The sequence below is a fragment of the Lycium barbarum genome, chromosome 1, assembly GCF_019175385.1.
Source record: "Lycium barbarum isolate Lr01 chromosome 1, ASM1917538v2, whole genome shotgun sequence".
NCBI lineage: Eukaryota > Viridiplantae > Streptophyta > Magnoliopsida > Solanales > Solanaceae > Lycium > Lycium barbarum.
The window spans coordinates 156,427,045-156,451,571 of NC_083337.1; the positions used below are offsets into that span (position 1 = coordinate 156,427,045).

A 24,527-nucleotide genomic window follows, 5' to 3' on the forward strand; every position below is an offset into this window, starting at 1 on the left:
AACTTCGACAGCTGGAGCCAAGATGTAAGTGTTTGAAATAATTATTTTAACAAATTAAAATACTTATACTAATTATTATATAATTTTTCATTTCTTAGGATCTAGCTCCAGCTCTGGCACCATCTACATCTCCAGTTCCGGGGCCCGCTGAGGAGCCTGCTCGGGAGAGCGTTGAGGGGCCAGCTCAGGTGCCCTCTCATTATCCATCTCAGGAGCCCGTCGACACACAGGTTTGATTTTTTACAAAAAGATAATATATTAATTAAATCTAATTTATAATTAGGTTCATCATTTTTAATTGTTTATATATTATTTCAGGTTTAGTTTAGAATAAATCCAAACTAAATTGTTTATATGTTATTTTAGGTTCACTTTTCTGCGCCTGTGGGCCCATCTCCTGCTGAGATTGACCCATCTCCTGATGCTGATGAGGTTCTGACCATACAAAACCCCCCTCGTGCCCCATAAGAAGCATGTTATTGTCAAGGGCGCAAGGAAGGGAAGGAAGGATGATCATGACATAGAGCATCCTATTATTAAGAGGAAGAATAGGGATAGAGATGATGGTGAGGGTGATGGGGGTAGTGGGGATCTTCTTAGGCCTAGGATTACTCTAAAGGCTCTCACATGTAGGACCTAAAGAAGAAGGGGGATGGAGATTGTGTATATATAAATAAATTGTACATTTTCTGTTAATATTATATTTTTATTGGTATTATTTTCTTAATTATAATTAGTTATCTTAGTCTTTATTATCGTTTACTAATAAATCGTGCGACGTCCTAAATAAATTATGAAAAAAATCTCGGCATATTCGAAATAAAGTAATGGCTTGACTAAATAATAAAACGCTTAAATCAAAACCTTATAAAATAAAACACTTAAACCTAAAGATAACAAGTTTCCAAACAAACAAAACTTACTTCAGAGCACTTACAACCTCTAAAACGACGATCCAAACATTTAGGTATACTTGATGTATTGAGCCTGCATTATTGTTCGCACAAAAAGATATTAGGTTCTATATAAATATTGATATTCCGGCATTTTGAAACATGACTAATATTTGGTCAAAGTATGAAAAAAACGTGAAATTACACGAAGTGTTGTGAAAATGAAAAAAATCCCTTTTGCGCACTAATTTAGTGTGCAGTAGGACTTAACGGTGATCACCACGATTAAGCCCTATTGCGCATTAATTAATGCGCAAAAGACACTTTTGTCACTTTTTTTTATCGTTATTTATGTTCACAAATTCACTTTTTGAGTCATTTAAGTTGCGGACTCCAATATATGAAGAGCTCTCAGTGGTGGATACTCAGCAAGCACAAAAATAGACAAGATCATCGCATAGAAGGCTTTTGTGCTATTTGCTATCTTCAATGTCCTACCACTTTGGCCAGTCCATCCTAATTTCGTATACATAATTGATTAAGAAAAAGTGGTATATTCCCAGTACAATGATATCTATATGAGAAAAAAAAAAAAACTAAATTAAATATCAGTACCTCAATCCCAGACCAATTGCGGTTAACTATTAAGAATTTTCACTAATTATATGTTTCACTTAAGCTTATAAGAAAAATTATAGCACAAGAAAATTTATGATTTCTTTTAAAATAATAACACAACTACCACACATAATAATGAAAACGAAAAATAAATGTATTATACAACAGTGACCCAATGACCTGACTAATGACTATAATTATTGAGTAGTACCTTTTGTAACTCCTCAGCAGCACGACATGAAAAGTCAAAGTAATTGAATCTAACTTTCATTTTTTACAGCACCGCTCTAAATTTATGCCTCTCGTTTTGCCCTGCGGTTTAGGTTCACTTTTGGTGTTTATCTTTCCATTTGTAATTCATATATCTATGGATCACAGTGTAAATGGCGGCGGCAAGATTTTTGTCGAGGGGTTCAAAAATTAAAGAAATTGTTATCAGTCAAACTCAAACTTGAGTGTCTTCTGAAGAGTTGAACCTCCTTTACCTTATCTAAGCTTTTTATTTGTATTAAAAGGGTTTGACATTTAGTGTACACATTAATACATATAAAATAAAAATTAATCCAATATTAATCCTAGTTAACGCCTTGGCTCCACGTAGATGCGGTAGTAAACTGCTTATTGCAAGAAGTCTGACTGGACCTGCTTTGGATATAATGCTTACGATATCATAATGGCACTTGGTGTTTATCTTTTCCGATAATGAGGCAAACATTTAAAACAGACACATTCACTAAGCCAGAGAGATAATATGAGGAAAATATGCAAAAACTAAAAAGAACAGAATATAACACTGTACTAAACCAAATATAACTTGAGAAGAAAAAAAGTAAATTGAGAGGACAAGCTTACAAAATGCATCCACGCGAAATTGTTAATTAGTACTCACCCTATTTTAATTTGTTTCGCATACTTTAATTTGGCACAAAATTTCATTGAGAAAGAAATAAAGTTTTTTGAAACTTTTGATCCTAAGTATGATATAACATTTGTGGCTATAACACTTTTGAATTTGTAATCTTAAAATGTGATAACAGTTGTGTAATTATAAAGGTTTCTCATAAAAAAATACAAAAATATATAATTTCTTTTTTTAACAAACTATATATAGGCAAATAGTGTCAAACAAAGTGGGACGGGGGAATAACTTCATAACATTGTTTTAATTCTCGAAAGCTTAAATGTTTCCTATCCTAATTTTGTTGCCTAAGCAAATTATTATTGTAGTGTGAAAATTTGAAGAATCCAACTCTACCTTCCACCTCCAATATTGACGGCCACCCACCCTATTTCTCCTTCTGCTAGTGGTGACCACCGGCCTCTTTATTGTTCCTTCTCGATCGGCCTTTAGGCTAAGATCAAGCTTATTGTTTTCTCTATTTGATATGTGGATCACTGATATTAACTCAAAATATCTTTTTAAGAGAAGCGTTTATTATGATAGCTTACTATTAATGCTTAACGTTGTACTATTCACTTGGAATGGCACACTCTTCTCCACTTGGGAACGGGGCGGGTTAAAATATTAGTTCATCCGAATTTAATATTTTCAATACAGAGCATTAGCCATTATGTAATAATTCACAAAAATTTCAATAGAAGTTAGATTTAACTTATAATTAGAAGTGCAATGAGTTAAGTTTTAAAAATCTAAAAAGTCGAATCGATGTTTAAATGTTGAATCCGCTTATGCCCGCTTCTCTTTGTTTACCCCATTCCCTTACCTCCTCGCTTTTACAGGTCATTGCCATTCCTCTCTAGAACTTGCTTTAATATTCATTCATTCTTGTTATCTCCCACTGTTTGCTGCCACCCTTTTTCATCCCCATTTCTCGTTTCATGGGCATGGAAAATAATATATATATATATATATAAAAATATATAATATTGAGGTGTCAAAATGGGCTGGGCTTGCCAACTCAACCCTAAAGGGTCAAGGAATAAAATGAGCTAGGACGGTCTGACCCTTTTAATTGAAGGACCGGCAAAATGGTAGCCCAACTCAATCCTAAGCGGGCCGCGGGCTAGGACGGGCTAGCCCTTTAAATTTTTTTCGTCTTCCCAAATAACATTTTTTAAGTGATTTTTGGTACAATTTGTGTATGAAACTTTTGTAATATGAAATAGAATCTTCTACCAACCATTCTTGCACAAAACCATATCATAGAAGAAAAAAATTCAAGAGAACAAATATAAATTATTATTTTTAATCACTAGTTCAAATCACGTTCAAAAGAAATTAAACATAATATAAATTCTAAGACTAAAAAGTATTACTCGAGTTTCTAATTACTACTTAGTAATAAGTACATTCTTTTTTCTCATTACTTTTTATCTTTTTGTTTAATTTCCTTATATTTTTTTAAAAATAAATTAATTTATTATTCTTTTCTGACCTCAGCCCAACCCTTGAGGCCGGCGGGCCAAGAGAGACTGGGCTTTTGAGCCTCACTCCTATATGGGCTAAAGAAATCTTAGTCCAACCCTACTTAAATAAAAGGTTGGGTTGGGCCGGCCTCGCGGGCCAAGCCCATATTGACAGCTCTACATACATATACATACATATATATATATATATATATATATATATATATATATATAAGTGCAAGAAAATAGGCCATGTGACGTGACACTCTCACAAATCAAAATTGGTATCTATCTTTTTACCTGTTTTTTTGCATTTTTCCCTTTTTAGGCCATCTATTGGTTTGTTCTGTAACAAAATTAACAGTCGCGTCCCATTTGTTAACCGGTGCGACTTAATAACACAACGGCAACATTTAAAGGGTGATGCTACGCAACTGGAAACCTGCCAATTGACGACTTAAAGTTACCAAACAACATTCAAACTCGATAAATTAAACATAATCATATGCATTAAAACGGTCTCCCCAACCTGTGGCATCTCAGCAGTCCTTGCAATCTCTGCATCTTCATCTGCTAATATCAAATTTTAAACAGACACTACAAGAAGACCCAAAAATCTCTTTTCATCAATTGTGTCAACAGTCAAATATGGACACCACTTTTGTGAAGATCAGACATCTATTCTTCAGAATCTTCTTGTGTCATAATAGGCAAACATAAGTTCATCAACGAAGAAGTAAGTTTAATGATGGCGGAAGACTCATCGTGAGATATGGTCAAATGAGTTTGCTATGTGCAAGTATAGCATTCAGTTAGTTTTGGACTTTTGGTAAGCGTAAGTATAACATTCAGTTAGTTTTAGTTTGAATATTTTATAAATATAATTATTGTTGCTTATTTTAGTATTTTCATTTATTTATTTCTCCAAATACAAGTATATATGTATCCTCCAAGATCAAGGCTTTACCACAAAGTTTTACAATGTGTTTCAAGGACAAGAGGAAATGGTCTTCGAATGATTATTTCGTTGCTAACATAAAACTTTGTATCTCATTTATATAAACTTTTACCTTTAATAATAATCATAATAATAATTTAAGTTTCCTTATTGGTGGAATTAGTAGTTTTAAGCTGAAGATGAAATGTAATTTATACGACACTCTTCTTCCCCTTCACAATCAATCTTAACTGTTTACAGAAAAAAGGATTGATCATATTAAAATGGTAAGGAGATTCATCTGACAAGAGAGAATATGATTACGAAATTTTATAGAAATGTAGGTATTTTCTTGATTGAATAGAATATTGGTGGAAGAAAGGAGACAAAGAAAGAAAGAAAAAGAAATAAAGGAAAAGACGCATATTTACCACGAAATAAAAAAGTAAAGAGAAAAGAAATGAAGTAAAAGAAAAAAAGAAAGAAATAAGGAGAACATGCCAATTGATCCGTAAGATGGTTTTTGCAAATCTTAGAGTCAATTATTTTCTCTTTCTGTCTTCTTTTAGTGTTATTTCTCTATAAAGCAAGCATATGAAAAGGCTTCATAGAAATAATACTTATCCAATGTATTAGATATTATGAGCGAGGAACAACGCAAGAGTTTCCATGTTCTCATGCAAAATTAAATATTTTGAGATTAGACAACGTTAGTAGCTTAACTTTTTTTAAATTACTTCCTGAGATATTGTATTTAAGTTTCGTGTTTTGACATTCGACAACTTTTTTAAAATTTAATGGGTTGGGTCGTTGGGAAGAGTACCTAAGAAAGAAAAAACCAAAGATGGCTTTATCCCATTATGGTTTCTAATTTATGGCAGAATTATATTTGCTTCATCCTTCTTTTTCTTGTTGTGAATTTAGTAATTGTTAACTTCATCCCTTTTTATATCTTTTAACAGTTTGTCGTGTATTTTCCAGCGCAAAATAACAATATTTGAAATCCATTTTTCAGTATTGACAATTTTGTTCTAAAAGTAAAGGGTTGGGTAATAAAAAATAAAAAAAGCTTCCAATGATAGAAAATATAAAAAATATATCATAATAATCAATTGATTAAACTTGAAGTCTAATATATTTGATTTCACAAGTAATATATATTTATGATATTCCTATATTAATAGTATATTAGTTAGGTCTTTATAACCATGCGAAGCGCGGGTAAATTTACTAGTGTTATATATACTCAGACCCTTAATCATTTTAACGTCAGCCATGAATCTCACTTACGTGTCAATTTATATGATTAGCACATAAATGATATATGCTAATCGAAGTTTCATTAAAAATGAAGGGCATGTATATGATAAATTCCATAACAAGTTTACTTTTAAGCGGCTTTTCAATGGCGGGCATGAATGATTACGCAAAACTTTTGTAGTAAAATAATGAGTGACAAAACTAATTGGTAAAATAATGAGTTACGCAAAACTTTTATTGTATGTTGTTACGAATGCGATTCTATAATTTTCTTAATGTGTTTAGATATTAAGATACTTTCATAACAAGGTTATTTAAAGCGATCTTAAATGCGGGCATGAATGGATATTCATAAAATTTAAGGAAAATTTTGAATTTTCCCCCCAAATTTAATTGGTAAGTTAATGTGTTGCGCAAAATTTTTATAGTATATTTTTACGCATGCGATTCTAATAATTTTCTTAATGTTTTTAGAAATTAAGATACTATTATAGGGCATTGAATCTAATATTTCTAAGAAATGTTCTTAAAGTTTAATTGGTTTAAACACAAAACTTTCCCCAAATTTATACTTATAATTCTCAGAAACTAAACAAAAACAAAATTTAAATGCTAAAATTATCCCTTAAAACTTAGTACACGCACGCTCAATAGTTTGTTACAAGGCGCACGCCTCACTAAACACCCAATAACCATTCGCGTACCGTACCATGACACAGTGAGAGGGTGGATAATGTAAAGCTTTTATATGCAAGGAAGAGGAGAAAAAATATCACTACAAAATAAGAAAAAAAAATGCAATTATAAGGAAAAAAAAAATATTAAGGGGTCGTTTTGTAGGTGGTTCGGAGGTGAGTTATGTAAGTATTAAATCCTGCATAAGTAATATCACGTTTGTAGTTGATTAGGAGGTAAATTATTTATTGATAAAATTATTACGTGATTGGTTTGCAATTTAGAGACCCGCATAACTAATATATGTATAATTTATGAGGGGATATATTTAATTTAATTTTTTTATAAGGCATTGTGATCAATTATTAATCAAAGTTGAGTACATCATGAATCAAAGATGGGGATCTAGTACCCACTTCATAACATCCAGAAGCGGACCTACATGGAAAGGTTAGAGTGCACATGTACTCCCACCATTCGGAAAAAATTATGCATATATGTGTGTATATAGCTTGAGAAATTAGTATATATTTAATTGTGCACTCTAACAAACGAAAGTGTTTTTGGGGCATATTGGTTGCAACTACTGCTTCCCTTACATGTCACCACCGATCGAACCCAAATGTCACTTTTAATTATTTTTTGGAGCCTATTTTTAGGAAAACAATAAGCGTTAAATGAGCTCGCCCAGATTCGAACCTGCACTGTCACCACATGTTGCATAGCCTTAGCCACTGAGCTATCTCTTTCATTGCTTCACTGTATTAAATTTTATTTATTACACATATTTGACTTGTATACAAGTATTTTCGTCACTGCTTCGCTATTAATGATTGGTGTGACATAGTATTATCCCTCAATCGTCATTAAAATTTTTATTAGAGTTTATGTTAAGATAATAATGTCCCATCATCTTAAAATCCTGGGTCCGCCTCTAATAACATCAGACATAGAACCCAAAGCCCGAGCTAATAGATGGGCACACTAGTTCGCTAATCTCTTGACAAAAGACAAAGAAATAGAAATAAAATCAGACATGATTGCTTTACAATCATGAATAATAACATCAAATAAGAGTTGTCACCGTAAGATTTCTCCATTGCTTGTTTAACCAAAAGGTTGTTACTCTCCACAATAATACGTGTTAATGTAAAGTGATCCTTTAGCTAGCTTAGTGCTTCTCAAACACCCAAAGTCTCGGCTATGAGTAAGTCGTGTGGCTTATCTAATGGACTAGAGCGGCCTCTTATGAAGTTTCCATGAGAATCTCGGACTAGCATATTGACTCCTGCTACTCCTAAAGCAAGATCAAAAGAAGCATCAATGTTGCGTTTACGGATTCTCATCAGGAGGAAACTATTTAATTGCAAAGCTAGTTCCCATCACTATAATTCTGCCAAAATTAGGCTGCTTTTTGAATAACAACTTCGGATCGCAGAGATTTTTCATGCCACACAAGACTATTTTTAGCATTCCAAAGTTCTCAAAGAATATAATGGCTTCATGTAATTGATCGAGAGTCACAATTTCCATCAGCGAATTAAGCCAATTCAAAAGTGATGGACCAAATTGTCGCCTACCCAAAGATGAATTAAGCCTTAACTGTCTCGTCGCCTTGCACTAGACTAGATAGTGCAATATTGTTTCTGTCTCCTGGAGGTATGCCATAGGCCGAATTGAAGAATCTTGTAAATCGAATTGAAGAATCTTCTTACTCATTAAATTATCGCCGGTTGAAAGGACACCATTCGAAGCTATTCTCCAGAATTTTTGTCAAAATTGGCCATTATACAGGACAAAAGTTGAAATAATTACGACTCCCTCCGTCCTAATGTATGTAACACCTTTTTTTTTTCAGGTCTTAAAAAGAATGACACCTTTTTATATTTAGTAAAAGTTTAACTTTAAATTTACCTTTACTATGATATATCTTAGATTAAAGTTTCAAAAGTCTTAATTTATTTCTTAAATTTGGTACCCAGTCAAACACCCTCATATCAAATGAGATGGAGAGAGTACATAAAAAACTAAACACTGCATAACTAACCACATAAGATAATACATAAATTCTTTTAGGAGCCGTTTGGGCATGAGGTGAAATCATGTTTGGACATGCAATTTGAATTTCTTAACTTGTATATTTTCTAATAGACATAAAAATCCGACAAGTTGTGAAAATTATAAAAAAAATTCCAATTCTTATACAATCTTACTAAATGAGTAAATCATAGTTCATAATAAAGTTAATACGCTACTAGAAGACCTTTCTAAATCAACTTGCAGATTAATATTTAATACAAATGATTCGTAACATGATTGGTAAATATATCTACCAACTTATGAGTCTTTTTTTTTTTACAAAATATAAACGCATGGATCAAATTTTATATTTATATTTTTTGAAATCATGATTTCAAATCTCAAATCGTGCCTTTTTGGATGATTTGGGATTTCATCTCATGAGATGAAATCACTTGTCCAAATGCCTACTTATAACTTATACATATATTACTAATACCTGCGTAACTCTAAATATCCACCAATCGACCCCTAACTCTTTTCTTTTATATGCAAGGAAGAGGAGAAAATATATCAGTATATAATTTAGAAAAGAAATACTACAATTATAAAAAATAAAAATAAAACATTAAGTCTATTCTAATCAGACACAAAAACGAAAAAAGAGTCCGATTCAAAGAGAAAAGAAGAAGAAGAGAGAGAAAAGAAGAAGGCCAGTATATATCGATCAGAGAAATAAACAAGCAAAGTGGGTCTTCCAATTTTGATTCAAATTGTGAAATTTTGCAATTAACAAAGCAAAGGCAAAATCCAAATTGGAAACAATGTTGTAAGAGCAATGGAAGAAGAAGCTATATTTGTTTCAATGAACAAATAAAGGGTGGCAAAAAACATTTGTTTTTTTGTGAATCTTGAATTTTGGAAGCTCAATAAGGTCAGCCCAATTTAGTTCGTTGTGTTTAAGGTAAGCTAAATCTTTGTTCTTTCAGCCCAATTTTCTACAGAATAAATTTGAAGTTAAAGTGGGTAACTTCAAGTTTTGTGTTTTAGAAAAAGGTGGCATTTTGGGTATTTTTTAGGGAATTTGAAGTTATTGAATTGGGATTGAAGTTGAGGGTTTACTTGGAATTACAGGGTGGTATTTGTAATTTGGTGGAAATGGAGGGTTTGGGTGAGTTAAAGTTTTGATTTTGGATGTTGGGTTGGAGGTTTCTTGAAATTTTGGAATTTAATTTTTTTTTAGGATTGGGAGTTTTGGAGGGAGAGTTAGTTGAAAATTTGGATCTCTGATTTGGGAATCAACCCCTCTTATCCTTATACTGTTAAAAGTTAGAGGGTTTGAGATGGGTTTTGATTTGGAAATGCTGGGATTGGTTGTAGAGGGATTTAATGTTGTTTTTTTGTGGAATTATGGGAAAACCCTAATTTAGTGGTGAGTATTATTGGCCTCTGTTTGTTTGAGCAGTGGAAAGATTGAATCTTTTGGCTTGTTGTTGGTGGAATATATGTATTGACGGAGATGCAACCGCCACATCAGCATTCCCGGATTAATCTATCTGAATTGAAAGCTCAGATAGTGAAGAAACTTGGACCAGAGGGGTCAAAGCAGTATTTTCATTACTTAAGTAGGTTATTGAGCTTGAAGATAAGTAAGGTTGAGTTCGATAAGCTTTGTTTTAGGATCTTGGGGAGAGAAAATATTCCGTTGCATAATCAGTTCATTCGTTCTATTCTGAGAAACGCCTGTAGTGCGAAAGTTCCTCCACCAATTAATGAAGGTGGTATTGTGAAGCCTGGTGTAGCGGTTGGCAGTAAAGAGCCTTTAGATGATGCTTATGACCAAAATGGAGTGCATGTTTCCGCAAACCAGGCTTCAGGTCAACCGGGTTTATCCAATGGTGACGTGTTGCCATTATCTCCTAAGAAAGCCAGGACAGGATTTCGTGATCGTAGGGCTGGGGATCGTCGTAGTGTGCTTGGACAAAATGGGAAGACTAGTTTTGCTTTTCAACAAACAACGACGATGGAATCGAGTGACTTTGAAATTATTAAGGAAAATGGGAATTTGAATCCACCTAATGGCAAGGGGACTGTGCAGCATCATCAAGGAATCATGCAGCAAACAGATGATGAAAGGCAGGGATTCAGTCAAGAAACCGCGAAATTTTCTGTTATGAAGAGATCACTGGAAAATTCAGTATCTTTGCAGAACAAAAAAGACAAATCTAGAGATGACGGAAAAGAGATGCATGCTAGGAGTCAACTCCAAGCTCCCTTTGGGGTTCCTTTTTGCCCTGTTAGTGTAGGTGGAGCGCGTAGACCAGTACCTTTAGCAACAACTAGTAGATGTGTTAGCTCTTCTAGTTTTGGTGCTTTGTTGGATAGTGCAACTCTGAGAGAACGCATGGAGCAGATTGCTGCAGAACAGGGCCTTGATGCGGTGGCCACAGATTGTGCGAATCTGTTGAACAATGGTTTGGATTCATACTTAAAAGGTTTAGTCAAATCTTGTCTTCAACTTGTGGGAGCAAGGTCCGGTCATGAGCCTACAACAAACAACACCAAGAAGCAGGAGACTTATATGAAGCTCGTTAATGGTCTCAGACCAGGTTATCATTTACAGATGAATGGTGGTAGATCGTCAGAAGCTGTGCACGAACATGCTCCTGGTAACCTGGTGTCATTGCAAGATTTTAGGATTGCCATGGAGCTGAACCCCCAGCAACTTGGTGAAGACTGGCCACTGCTGTTGGAGAAAGTATGTACACATGCAGTTGAGGAATAAGACGTGCATTTTGCTGTCTTCAGGTCAAGCTTGTACCAGTTCCCAACTGGATCAGAGCGCACAGTTCTTTTCAAGTTTTGTGCAGTCACTCTGCTACAGTTTTCATTACGGCCTTCTGATCCAGTAAACAGCTGTTGAGGTCAAACTATGTCTCGTTCAAGGTGATAAGGACAAGATCCAGAAATCCTTGTTTGACCTGCTGCAGGGCCTTAATTTTGGCCAGAGGCACCCCATTCATTAGCAACCACTGAAAGGGACTTGAAAAACGAATGCCCCTGTTGGTTGCACTGTTGTATCATTAGCATAATTCTCTCTGGATATCTTCATACTCCTGTAATTTACGGTCAATGAGCAAATTTAGAACAGTTTTGCAGGAATAAATGTGTAGCCTAGTACTTCAGCTGAAAGGTGAAACTGAATGATGCACTAGCTGAATGTGTATGTATCTTCAACATCATAATTGATTGGAACCTCAACATTAACAATACATTTTTCCAGTAGCTTAATTGAGCTTATAACTTTTTTTTTTTCTGGAATTGAAGTTCATATTTTTATGGCTGATTCTTGTGTATATCCTCTAACATTTTTAGTTACACCAAAGTACTAGAATTTTATTGTTTGAGCCTCTGCAACAGGGTCATAAAAGCTGGAATACCTCTCAATCTCACTTGACTTTCTGTTTGACTTCATTAACTTCTTTGTTCTTCCTGATTTGCTAGAAGCACCAACTATCCGATCTTTTAATTTGCTTATAAATTGTGGGATTTATGTAAAGCACCGTGCATGTGAAGCTGTCAGCTGCAATATATTTGCATAATCAATATTGAAGATAGCTTTGTACCACAGAACTCTGTTTGTCATAGTCGGTGCGAGGAACAGGCTCGTTGTGTACTTCAATGAGATTCAAACCTATCTTACTGCTAACTGGTAACTGTATAATAACTTAGGTACTGGCTTTAAGACATTCCAGATTCCATATTTGTCCATTTCCTAAAAGATTTTGTATTTCAGTTCATGTTCTTGTATTACATTGCTGTGTTGTATTATTCTTGTTCTTTCTCACCAAAATTTTGGAAGTTTCCAGTCTCACAGGAGTTATATTAGACTAAATTCACATAGTATTAAGGTTGGATTTGTATGCTTTAGAATTGAGACTTAGAAGTGTAGCGTGAATGACAGAGTTAGCTGTTGCTTTAGGTTATGATGGCCTCAGCTTATATATTTCTTTAACCACATATTTAGTTTTTTGTCTCGATGTATTTAACCCTCAAAGATCTACCATTATTCTTTATTCAATGCGGTCCGTGTAGTCAGATAATCTCAATGGGGAGCTGGTCTTAATGACAAGTTGAAATCATATTCTGAATTGAAGGATGTACTGAATACTATGGAAAAGCATAGGTGGCAGTGATAGGTTGACCAAATGCGGGTAAAAAGAAAAATTGATAGGCAAGTAAACAAATAACTTCTTGTGAAAACAGAATAAAGGTTGGAAATGAAGGCGATATTAGCTCCTCTTTCTGGACTGTGAAATTGTTGCTGGTCATAGAGAACAAGTATACCTACCAGAAAGTGCGAAGGTCAGAAGAACATTTTATCTTTTAACTTCTCACTGCTTTTATATATCTTTGCTCTGAAACCTGAATTGAACTAATGCATAACCTTTCTGGAAACTTAAGTAATTATTTTTTTTACACACACACACACACACACACACACAACATATGTATGTATGCATCGTATGTGCATAGTGTGTGTGTGAGCATTTGTTTCCTTTTTCTTAGTTCTTGGTCTTTATGTGTAGCGTCCATTCATTATCTCTTATGTACTTCTCCAAATACAGGCAGGCCTACTACTTTGATAGCCGTGTTTCTGAGCTGTACAGAATCTGGACACCAGTAAGTTCACTACATGGCCTGCCAACGATCAACCATTTTTGCTATTTTTTCTTCTGTCAATTCGCCAGTGAAGGATTTCTTTTTTCAAGTTGCAGGAATATAAGTATATAATTAGCATTTATCTTCCTAAAAGAAAAGAAAATAAATAGCACATGCCATATATGCACCATCACAAATGGCAATTTATAACATGAGTTATTAATAAACAAAGGACGCGGAAATATATTAATACTTTATACTTGTATTAGCTTCATAGAATGCCGCTTACAGAAATGGAGAAGTCAGCAAATATAATGTATGAACGTGTGTGGTATTTTCACTAAGGTAATAAAAAACAAGTAGGCTTTTGCCCCTAGAATCATATTGACACATAGTAAACTAAAATGTTTCCATTGACCTGTTAAGCTATATTGTCAGATACCATTTGTGTGTGTGTTTTTGTGTATTCAGAATATGATGCACAACTTTGTGACCCTGTGAATACTGAAACAAAGTTCTTTAAGCAGAAGTAACTTGGATCAACTTTTAACAGATGTGCTAGTTGGATATCTAAGATTCTCTGTTGACATTTCTAAGGTTGACACGAGGCCAGTTGGGTTATTAAGGATCAGGGACAAAGAAGTAGAGGCGACAATTTTTTTTAGGAACTAATGCTGTTATATTCTGTTTAATAGTTGATCTAGTGTTTGTACTGGTTTCTGCAGCTGATTGATGCAGAGTTTGGGGAGTTAGAGGATCCATTCAGGTGGAATCTTGTGAAGAGAAGTTAGGCATGTCGTTTGAGTTTGGAGAGAATCTTGTGCTTTTTTGCATTATAAGATAGGTATTTTATTCTGCAAATGAAGTTTAGAAGTTTAGACTCTATTCTGCATTGATTTCTGTTTTTATTTGGATGTGAGTGATGCGTCTAATGTAAAGGTTATTCCTAAAGGGCCTGTTGAGGCTTGTAGCCATCACAACATGGCAAAAAATCGTTCCCTGAGAGTAGAGGCTTCACCAACCTTGACCGTCTGTTCAATTTCATTTCGCTTTGGTTCGGTTTCAAGCTCATAATTATTGGGTTATGTCTAGTTATCTCTACCCTCTAACCAACCTTTGAAGGGAACAAGAGGCTAGGGGTTTCTCTTTCCGAGAGTGAGGTGGGGTGGTGGGAGGAAGCTGTTAGGCAAAGAGAAGTTTGCTAGACATTTCACGTTGGCTGCTTATCTTTGAGGGCGAGAAAGTGTGGAATCACGTGCATCCTGCAATATCTATAAGTTTTTACGTCTATCTCCAAGAATGGGTGCAGCAGTAAGTACTTTAAGATTCTTCTTTAATTTTCTCTAGGGTGCCTGCTCGAATCCTTTTATTGATTCAATGGAGGTCTGCAGCCTGGAAAGGAACAAGTTGCATTTGGGACAACATTAGCGTAAAAGTATTAAGAGTGTCCAATGGGCCAAGTGCATGGATATTTATTGGCTATGTAACATATACAAAATCAATCTAATTAAAATATATGACAGACAAAAAAAGTAATTAATCTTCTTTACAGATTTTTTTTAGAGATGATATTCCTGCTGAGGTTTGTCTTCCTTGTCATCTACTTCTCAAATTAGATGCCTCCTTTATTGGTTTAGTATTTCAATTTACAGCATGCATCCTACATGGAGGAAATGGAGAGACAACTAGTTGTCTCATTAAGCATGATAGTTCCTTCCAGACACATGGAGGAAATGGAGAAAGATTGAGCATAAAGTTCCTTCCAGGCACTCTGAGGTCATTTCTGTAGATAATCAACAGAATCTGGACATAACGGATGTTTGTCCTACACATTTCTGATGATTTTACCAAACTGTCGTTTTGCTAATGTAAGTCAATAGAAAAGTAATTGTTGCCCAGTCCGTATTTTCCGATGTTTTCTGGAGAATATATGTAAAGGAAACCCAACTTTCCTCCTCTATAGGTTATTCTTGTTCCTCGGTAAGTGATTCAGTCTACGACACATAATTAGAAAAAGGTGTTGCAATTTATCAAAAAGAAGAATAAAAAAAAGAAAAAAGGTTTGCATCGTGTCATGCCATTTTACTACTTGTGTTGCCTTGCTTAATCTTTTTTTGTACACATGGTTTGCCTTTTTGCATGTAATGCAGAGAAATATTTGCTACTATTGCAGCCTAGTGGAAGAGGCACAGGATCAATCTTGCTTTTAGTAAAACCATCCTTCTATTGATTCCAGCATTGCTCAGTCTTGCATTTCCAATTTTAAAATACTATGAACACTTTAGTATTACATTTCGCAGAGTTAAAATTCATGTGTTTTTAGAAGGTGGAGTACTCTTATAAATAAGAATAACACAAAGGAAATTTTATTGGGACTGTACAATGTAGCAATAGAACAAACAACAAAAGTGTGCCCCGTCTTATCTTGTAGGGATTCTAATGTTTGTAGAACTGTTTCAGCCTCATTTATGTGCACAGCCCATCAGAATAATGCTTTGAATTAAAAGGAATCAACTTTTTAGTTGATTGTGGCTTGGATTATGTAATTATGTTGGATGGTAACATGAAATGGGTGAAGAGAATTAGAGATGAAGTGTAGCAAGTAGAGTACCCTTCTCTTCCACTGCTACGTGCAAAGGAGCACATAAATATGCAAACTATACAGCATGGCCATGAAACTGGTATCAAGTTTCAACCGTGACAGGGCAGAGCCCTCTTTGATACTTGTTGCATGGTTTACATCTTTAAAGTTATGCAGCAATTTCTGAATCTTATGTGGATCCCTTGTGATGTTTGAACAGTTTTGCTGAATTGTAAAATATGCTTTATCAGCGTCTAAACATGGTTAGTGGGACCTAACAGATTGCAAAATGGGAGATAGGTGGTAAGAATGAAGTTGAAATGGTTTTCTGGAGTGCATCCAAATCTGCTCCCTCTTGCTTTTCTGGATCTGAGTTTTGCATGAAACCCAGGGAAGTTTACTAGCACAGGTGATTGGTTTACCTTGATCATCTGCTTTTTTCTCTTGATGCGGTTGCTTTTATTTTTTAAATCAGCTAAATTTTGATTAAATTAGGTTTTGGAAACTCTTCAGAAATGGCTCGGTCTTGGAAGAATATTTCTCACAAATCTTTTCCAAAACACTAGCCTGGCCATATCTAGGTTTTAGACTACATTGGTCTTATGTGAACCAAACACAATTCCCTCCTTCAAGTTAAAGACTTATCCCAAAACAGTTTGAACAACTGCTTTCCAAGACTTAAACCAAACTCAACTTATGCCAAAACCGTTCCAGAAACTAAACAAAAACCAACATAGAACGATCAACATTTGAATGGAGGAAAAGCACAATTGGAGCCCTGCAGCAATCTTTCTTTGCCAAGTTATATGCTGCTTTAGCATCTACTTTACTTGATCAGCACTGGACTACTGGAGCATGTAGAAAGGCACTACAAAATTTTTGGTCCTAAAGGTACCGTAATTGCCTATGTTTAATCACCAGCAGGGATCTAGGTTTGTTTGAGTTGTTTCGATACTTTCAGGCCTTCTCTATTGGCCAAAACTTATCTTATTAGTCCAGTTTATGTTTTCCTTACTTGCAGTTGTGAGATCTTATGTGATTAAATGCTTAGATAATTTTGGTCAAACTCCGAGCCCTTGATTGTTACTACTTTCCTCTTTTATTGCTAGATTTTCTCAAAGTGACTGAATGATTAGATAATATTACTTTAATATCCTGTTCTTCAAATTATCTACACCCTCTATCCTAATTTATGTGGTATACTTATGTTTTAGTCTGTCCCAACAAAAATGTCATATTTCTATAATTTTAGACCACACGTTTTAACAGTATTTCTTTCTTTCTTAAGTTCCCTGATCAGTCAAACAGTGCCACATAAATTGAGATGGGGAGTATCATTTTAGAAACGCATGTGAAATAATGCAGACTACATTAAGTAACACTTCTGTGGTATCATGCTGCAACCAAATTGCTAATTAATGGAGCTACACTAGAATTTTTAATAGCTGAATGTTTTATATTAGTTGCTAACCCTGAGCTTCATTATCCGGTGCCAAGGCCCCGCATGTTTTTTCCTGTAGCATCTCTAAAGTACTCTGTGTGAATTTGGAAAAAGAAAGTATTTGGAGTTTTGAAGTTCTTCGTAACTTCATCGTGCTGATGGATGCTAAATTTTCGGATGAATGCATACAGAAGCTGAATCAACCTTTTGTTTTGCATTCACCTTCAGTCCTCTGATGGATATTAATGACCCGTTGTACATGAAATGTTTTTCCTTTTTTTTTTTTTTTTTTTTTTTCTCACAAAAGAATTTCAAAACTGCGTTAGGTTATACATCAGACTGATTTTTTGGAAAAAAATAAAATAATTGAGGATGAGTTTCAAGTTTGAGAAACTGGTTTTGACCGGTTTTTCAAGTGACATTTTTTTTTCACTCACAAAACATTTTTTTTCCAAGTTAAATGCATGTTAAAAAACAACTTTAACTTCGAAATACCCTTTCTAACTTTTTTTTTTCCCTTCAAAATATCACAGTTTTTGTGTCCAAATGCCTACTAGAGCTTTTGGTCAAATGCATGCTCCAGAGGCCGAATCAACCTTCTGTAATTGCATTCGTTTTACAAAGGTGTGTGAGAGCATTATGATGAAATATGAATGGGAATTCTTCTCTTTTATTCTTTTTCTGTGGTTTGAACATTGGACATGGCATCATTCAGTTTATCAACATTTGTGTCTCGAGTGATAAGACTACTACAAGTGATGTAGGTTTTGGCATTTTTATCTTCGGTAAAGGGCTAAATATACTCCTGTACTATTGGAAAAGGGCTAAATATATGTTATACTTTGGGTCATAATATACTCCTGTTGTTATACTATTGGCTCAAATATGCCTTTCTTCCGTTAAAGTTGTCCACTTTGGACATCTTATCCTACGTGGCAGTGACATATGATGAGGTGGATGCCACGTGGCATTGCCACCTCATCAATCCCTAACCCATTTTACTCCTCCCCTTATTCACCTCTAAAATTTCCACCCCTCCACCACCATTGCCACCATTATTGTTATAGCTCAAGTTGAAAATTGCCCTTCCAATTCCTTTATAAACATCTGCCTTTTGTCCTGCCACCTTTTCAGTGTGGGAAAAAGTCCATAGATTATTCAAAGTCTTCAAGAATGCAATGCAAAACTTGTGCCAGTTAGTGAATTTCTTTGTTGTTTCATCATTCATGGCCTATCTACCTCACTGTTATCGATACTAACTTGGCCCCAATTATAGTCAACTAATTAATTTCCGATGACAGGTAAATTTACCCACTCGAAGTGTCCTTTATTACCAAAAAAGATGTAACCTTTTGCACAATGAAATAGTGAAATACTTCACTAGGCAATCTTATGTTAAAAGGTTTAAGCACGGTCTAAGCTCATAATGTCATTTAATTGCCAATAATAAAACTCTGTTGGGGTTGAGGATGGTATAACATTCTGAATTGAGTTTATTTGCAGAAGAAGCTGAAGTTCATCAAAGTCACAAAATAATTTGATCTTATTATATTTATATCTATATAGTGTGATTGTCTTCTTAAATACCCAAATAGAGAGAATTGGAAGGGCAATTTTCATCTTGAGCTGTAACAATAATGGTGGCAATGGTGATGGAGGGGTGAAAATTGTAGAGGTGGATGAGGGGAGGAGTAAAATGGGTTAGGGGTTGATGAGGTGGCAATACCACGTGGCATCCACCTCATCATATGTCACTGTCATGTACGATAAGATGTCCAAAGTAGACAACTTTACCGGAAGAAGGCTATATTTGAGCTAATAGTAGTATAATAACAGGGATATATTATGACCCAAAGTATAATGAAAGGTATATTTAGCCCTTTTACAATAGTACAAGAGTATATTTGGCCTTTTTCCGTTTTATCTATTCACCAAGCTCACAAAAGACAAGGATATATAGCTCCTTACAGTTTTTCTTTTCCTTTGTTTACATAACAGGGTTATTTTAAATTATAAGTTACACACAATTGTTGCACCATGCTGGCCACATCAATAAAGGGGGCAGCCATGCTCCATACACTATAATCGACCTTCCAGTGGTGAATTGCAGCACATCAATGCCTAGCGCTTCATACAAAAAATTATGTTATTTTTGGTCCATCTGAGGAATATGATTTGATTATTTTTTCAGATGTCACCTTATGGATGGGCCTATTTTGATAACACTGCCTCCAATTTATTAGAGTTGCGTCGATATGGCCACCACAACGGGTATGAGTTACATCTTTGTAGTATTTTTTTTTTCTGTATTTCAGACTTAAGCAAAGGAAGTAGGAAAATTGAGCTCTTTCTATTTAGTGCCGGTTTTTCATAAATCATCAGGATGATGGTATAATTACAACTGATACTGTCCTCATGACAGTCCCGATATTGATAAACATACTTCATATGCAGATACGGAATACAGCAGACACTTCGTACCATATTATGAAAATATCTACCCAGTGGCATACATCTCTTCACCCTTCAGATACTCTTATTGATGCAGTGCGGCATACCATCTTAATGGGTGTGATCCGGAGAGGAGGATGATTTAGCACTATGGTTGAACCATACAAAATTCCTAAACAACGGTAGGCGTCTTATGCTTAATGTGCCGAGATGTCAACTCTGACTCCGTTCCTGCAAGCATTTCCCACATCACCTGTACATCCTCATATCCACACGACTGTATATCACCTTGAAGGTTCGATAGTCCAGCACCTGAAGGAAACAAAACCCAATATACAAACTTGTAAGTGATCCATAAAGCTACTGTCTGTTTTTACTCATCTCATTGACTATCCAGTTTCCATTTTTTCAAGTGCTAAGAGATTTATGAATTTAACAGTTTCTCTTTTATCCTAGCGTAGTGATCACTCATAATCCTCCGTCCCAATTTATGTTGGGGTGTTTGGCTAGGCACAGAGTTTAACAAAGAGAAAGAGACTCTTGAAATTTGCCGTCTGAAATCAACGATAAACATTTGTGTGGCTACAAATAATCCCTGTAAAGTTAAATTGTTTGTAAATAAGGAAGTATGACATTACAAACTAAAAATTAAAGTATGACACTTAAATTTTGACGGAGCCGAGTTATATATATGGACCCTTGGCAGAAAGTGAGGGTGCTATGTTAATTTTCCAGTAGTTGAATGGTTTGAGAATATTAGTGCATTATTAATGGGTGGCAATAGTAAAATAGATTATTGATTAGAAAACAAAGCCATCATGAATTGATTGGTAGCAAATTATGTTACTAACAAGTTGGCCGTTCTTGTTGGCTTAAACATTTAATTAAAAATCACTCAACGAATGACTCCGAATGAAACAAAATGGACGCAAGAAACCACTAATGGAATCCTAAAAGATATCCTGCCATTTTAATTTGTCTAGGGCGAAAGCTCACTAGTGACTAAGTGGGTATACTATCAAAATTATTATTTTCAAGGAAAAAATAAAGGTCTGTCTAACTACGTTATTAAAGGATTTAAAGTAGTTAAGACCCCTGAGTCCTCAGGTTCATATCAAGCGGAGTCAAAAACATTAGTTGATTTCTTTTCATTTGTCAAAGCCTTGATAGATGGAGTTTTACCCGATACTTTGTTGGTGGGAGGTAACAGTTACCGATGGTCTATAATGACATTGTCTTCCCTTCCCCCTTCCCGTTATGGAAGAAATGAGAAACCAAAAAAGGGTTTACTCAAAAAAAAAGAAATCCAATCTGCCTGATTCACAATTTTTCATTTAAGGAACCGCTAATATGAACAGAATAACTTCAGACCATTTGAAACTTAAGTTTCTTGTTTGTTCTTTGTTTTAGATTTTTATTTATTTTTTCAAATTCATATTGTTAATATGCTGGGACAGTTAAGGATCTGCTAAAGAAAAGCTTGAACTACTACTTAGATGCTAGTGCAGAACCAAGAAGAAAAAACATGGGGAGGAAGAAGTTAAAAAACTAGTTCATGCATATGTAGTTCCCACATGTTCATTATAAAGAATTTCAGCATCAAGTGAAGAATTAGAAAGAAAGAGTGAGTGCGAGTAGGTTTTTACCATTCTTATTAGGCTTGGCACGACCAGAAACAGCACCCCAAACACGTCTAACAGGAAACACCATTTTTTGCCACAAATCATCCTTATCTCTCCCTGAATTTGATCCTGCACTCTTTCCTCCCATGTTCTTTCTTTTAGTTTGAATTTTCTCCTTCTACAATGAACTAATGTTTGCTTGGAAGTAAAAGCAAAAGGGTTTATAGTGCTCTTGGTATGAAGAGACTGGCAAGTGACAAGTGACTGGTTACCAATAAAGGAGTAAATATAGTGATGTGTTTCTTCCACTCTTGATGTGGGGTTTCACAAAAGCAGTGTAATTAGTGATACTTAGGAGATATTATATACTCCTATGATATAATACGGATGATTATTAATGTTTTAAGTTTGAATCTTCTTCTGTAAAGTATGGAAACAAAATTTACCTCTCTTAGGATATTTTTTATCACTCCAAACCAAAACTTATTCACCGACGGGTAACAGTGCTTGTGTAAGAGATATTTTAGTGCCACGCGGCACTTGTGTTGTGTTATTGGACTTTGCTCTCTGATTGATTGGTACGTTGTATTGTCCACTGGTCTTTGACTTCTTTTAATTTAACAAGTGTCATGTTTTCAGTGGGAAACAAAGAAGAAAATGGCATCACTTTAAAATATGTGTGGTTGGGCGGTTTGACTCTCTGTTAAGATTTGTACCTCGATATAGGATAACATAAATATCAGTGGCCTTTTTAAACTTAAAAGACAAATTTAAGTGGAGATATATATTAATTAATTATTCTAATTAAATGACAAAAATTATATAAGAAGATATTTTGCGTTCCTTTTTTTTTTTTAATAGTATGAATTCTTTTATTCAATGTGAACATTGAGTGCAAATTACCCTCCCTGTTCACTTTTACTTTTTCGGAATGGATGTATACTTCTCCTAAGAAATAATAAATGAACTATATAGTTTATTATAATACACATGAGTATCAGCATTTCAAAAAGCATAGGAAAATGAGTATTTAATATTAAGGATAAGATAAGAAAATAATATTTTTCTCTTGATATGTTAAAGTAGACATATAAAAGTAATAATTTATTTTTAATATAGTAACAAATAAACATGCAGCTTTAGTTTTAATATAGTAGACAAGTAAAAATCATAGAAAAAATTATAGTATTTTCGTAGTAGCATTGCCAATCTGCCAAACTCTAATTTTTTTTTGTTTTTGTTTTCCGTCAGTAGGCCAAGTTCTTTAATTAGGTTTGCTAATTGGGTCAGCTAATCAGACCAAGATTCCTAATCATAAAAGAAAAAGGAGAAAAGAGAGAGGAAAATCAAGGCCAGGGCCCAGAATTAAGATTTTTTGTGTGTACTCTGTTTTGAAGGATATACGTGGAATCTGATGGGGCTCTATTATTATTAGAGCCTTTCCCATGGTGTCGGCAATGGGTCCTCAATCCACGTTTTTATCAATTTTGGGATGGATTTTATTTTATTTATACGTACTGATGGCTATTGGCTAGTGAACGCTGCTTATGATTTAAATTTTATGGGTTCAATTTTAAGATTCTTAACATTAAACTTATTATATTTTTAAAGTTATAAATTCATATATACTATTTATTATAATATTAATAATTTTTTACATATAAATTTATGTTTCGCGTTTAAAAGTTAGAAGTTTAATTGAAACCCAGACTCGACTTAGAGTGCTAGGTATGTCCAGCTAGTGATGGAACTATACGTAAAAAGAAGGATTTGGTTAAATTGTCGTTGTTAAAGAATTATACAATACAAATAAAGTAAAAATGATTTTGTACTTAAATATAAACTGTTGAATCATTTCAAACTGAAGATTTTTTTTAATGCAGTGGTAAAAGGAGTCAAAAGTTGCATTAGGTAAAAGGTTCAACATCAACCTTTTGAATTCCTCGTATAACATTAACTAATAGTTTGATAAAAATGGACACTAACATGTTGTTCATCATATATATAGAGAGAGAGGAAACATCAGATGTCGAGAGTCTTAGGTTGTGTTCGTTATGAAGGAAAATGTTTTACATGAGATCTAGGAGTCCATCTGTTAAAACTAAGGGCAAATTTGTGTCAAAATATAATGGGAGGAGTATATTTGAACTGAAAGTATAACGGAAGGGATATATTTAGACCAAAAGTATAACAAAGGATATATTTAATCCTTTTATGATAGTACATGAGTATATTTGACTCTTTTCCATATTTTTAATCTCAAAGCCTGAAAATCGAAACCCTTTGTTTAAAACCTTTACTTTAGAGTTTCAGTTTGTGTGATTTATCGCGCACGCACACAATACTTCAAGAGTGAGACAGTACCAAATTAGTGAGGAAATAAGATCTCTTGGCCTCTTACAATTTGAATAAAAGAATATGACTTTTTTAGATCTTTTATGTGTTTTTTTAGATCTCTTATGTGTAAAAAATGAAAATTTCTTATAAAAGAGTCATAAAACTAAAAATAAATAAATTATAAAAGACCAAGTAACCATTTCTCCCTTAATTAGTGGAGTATAAAGGAATTGAATAATACATAGGTACTAAGTAATTAAACAAAATCTTCATTAATTAATATTATTAAAGAGTGAGATAGGCTTCATGAGAAGTTCTCCTTTTGCGAAATCTCCGTACAGAAAGAGAAATAAGAGGAGTTCTCTTCCAACCAAGAACTAGGCCATTTTTAATTCGTTTCAAGCTGAAAGAATTTCTATTGTTATCGAAGTCATAATTCACCGCAGGTAAGGCAAAGTCAGCTAAATTGTAATTACCAACTTATCATACCACATAAATAAATCGAAGTTGAACTTAAAAAATACTGAATTACTATTTTTACAAAACGAAATCACCGAATCGATGTTTTCAAACCGTACTTACCATAAACATTCCAATATGCATGTAAAGAGAAAATGGCCAAGTGAGCCTCAAACGTTTGATCAAACTCTCAACTACACACCAA

The 24,527-nt window shown here is 34.3% G+C and overlaps 1 protein-coding gene across 1 annotated transcript; it reads left to right on the forward strand.

Annotated features, from left to right (window-relative positions):
* Positions 1-9,384: 9,384 nt before the first annotated feature.
* LOC132599181 (uncharacterized) lies at positions 9,385-12,041 on the forward strand. The gene has a single exon (XM_060312437.1). The coding sequence runs from the start codon at positions 10,289-10,291 to the stop codon at positions 11,552-11,554; it is 1,266 nt and encodes a 421-aa protein (XP_060168420.1). The 5' UTR covers positions 9,385-10,288; the 3' UTR covers positions 11,555-12,041.
* Positions 12,042-24,527: the final 12,486 nt, after the last annotated feature.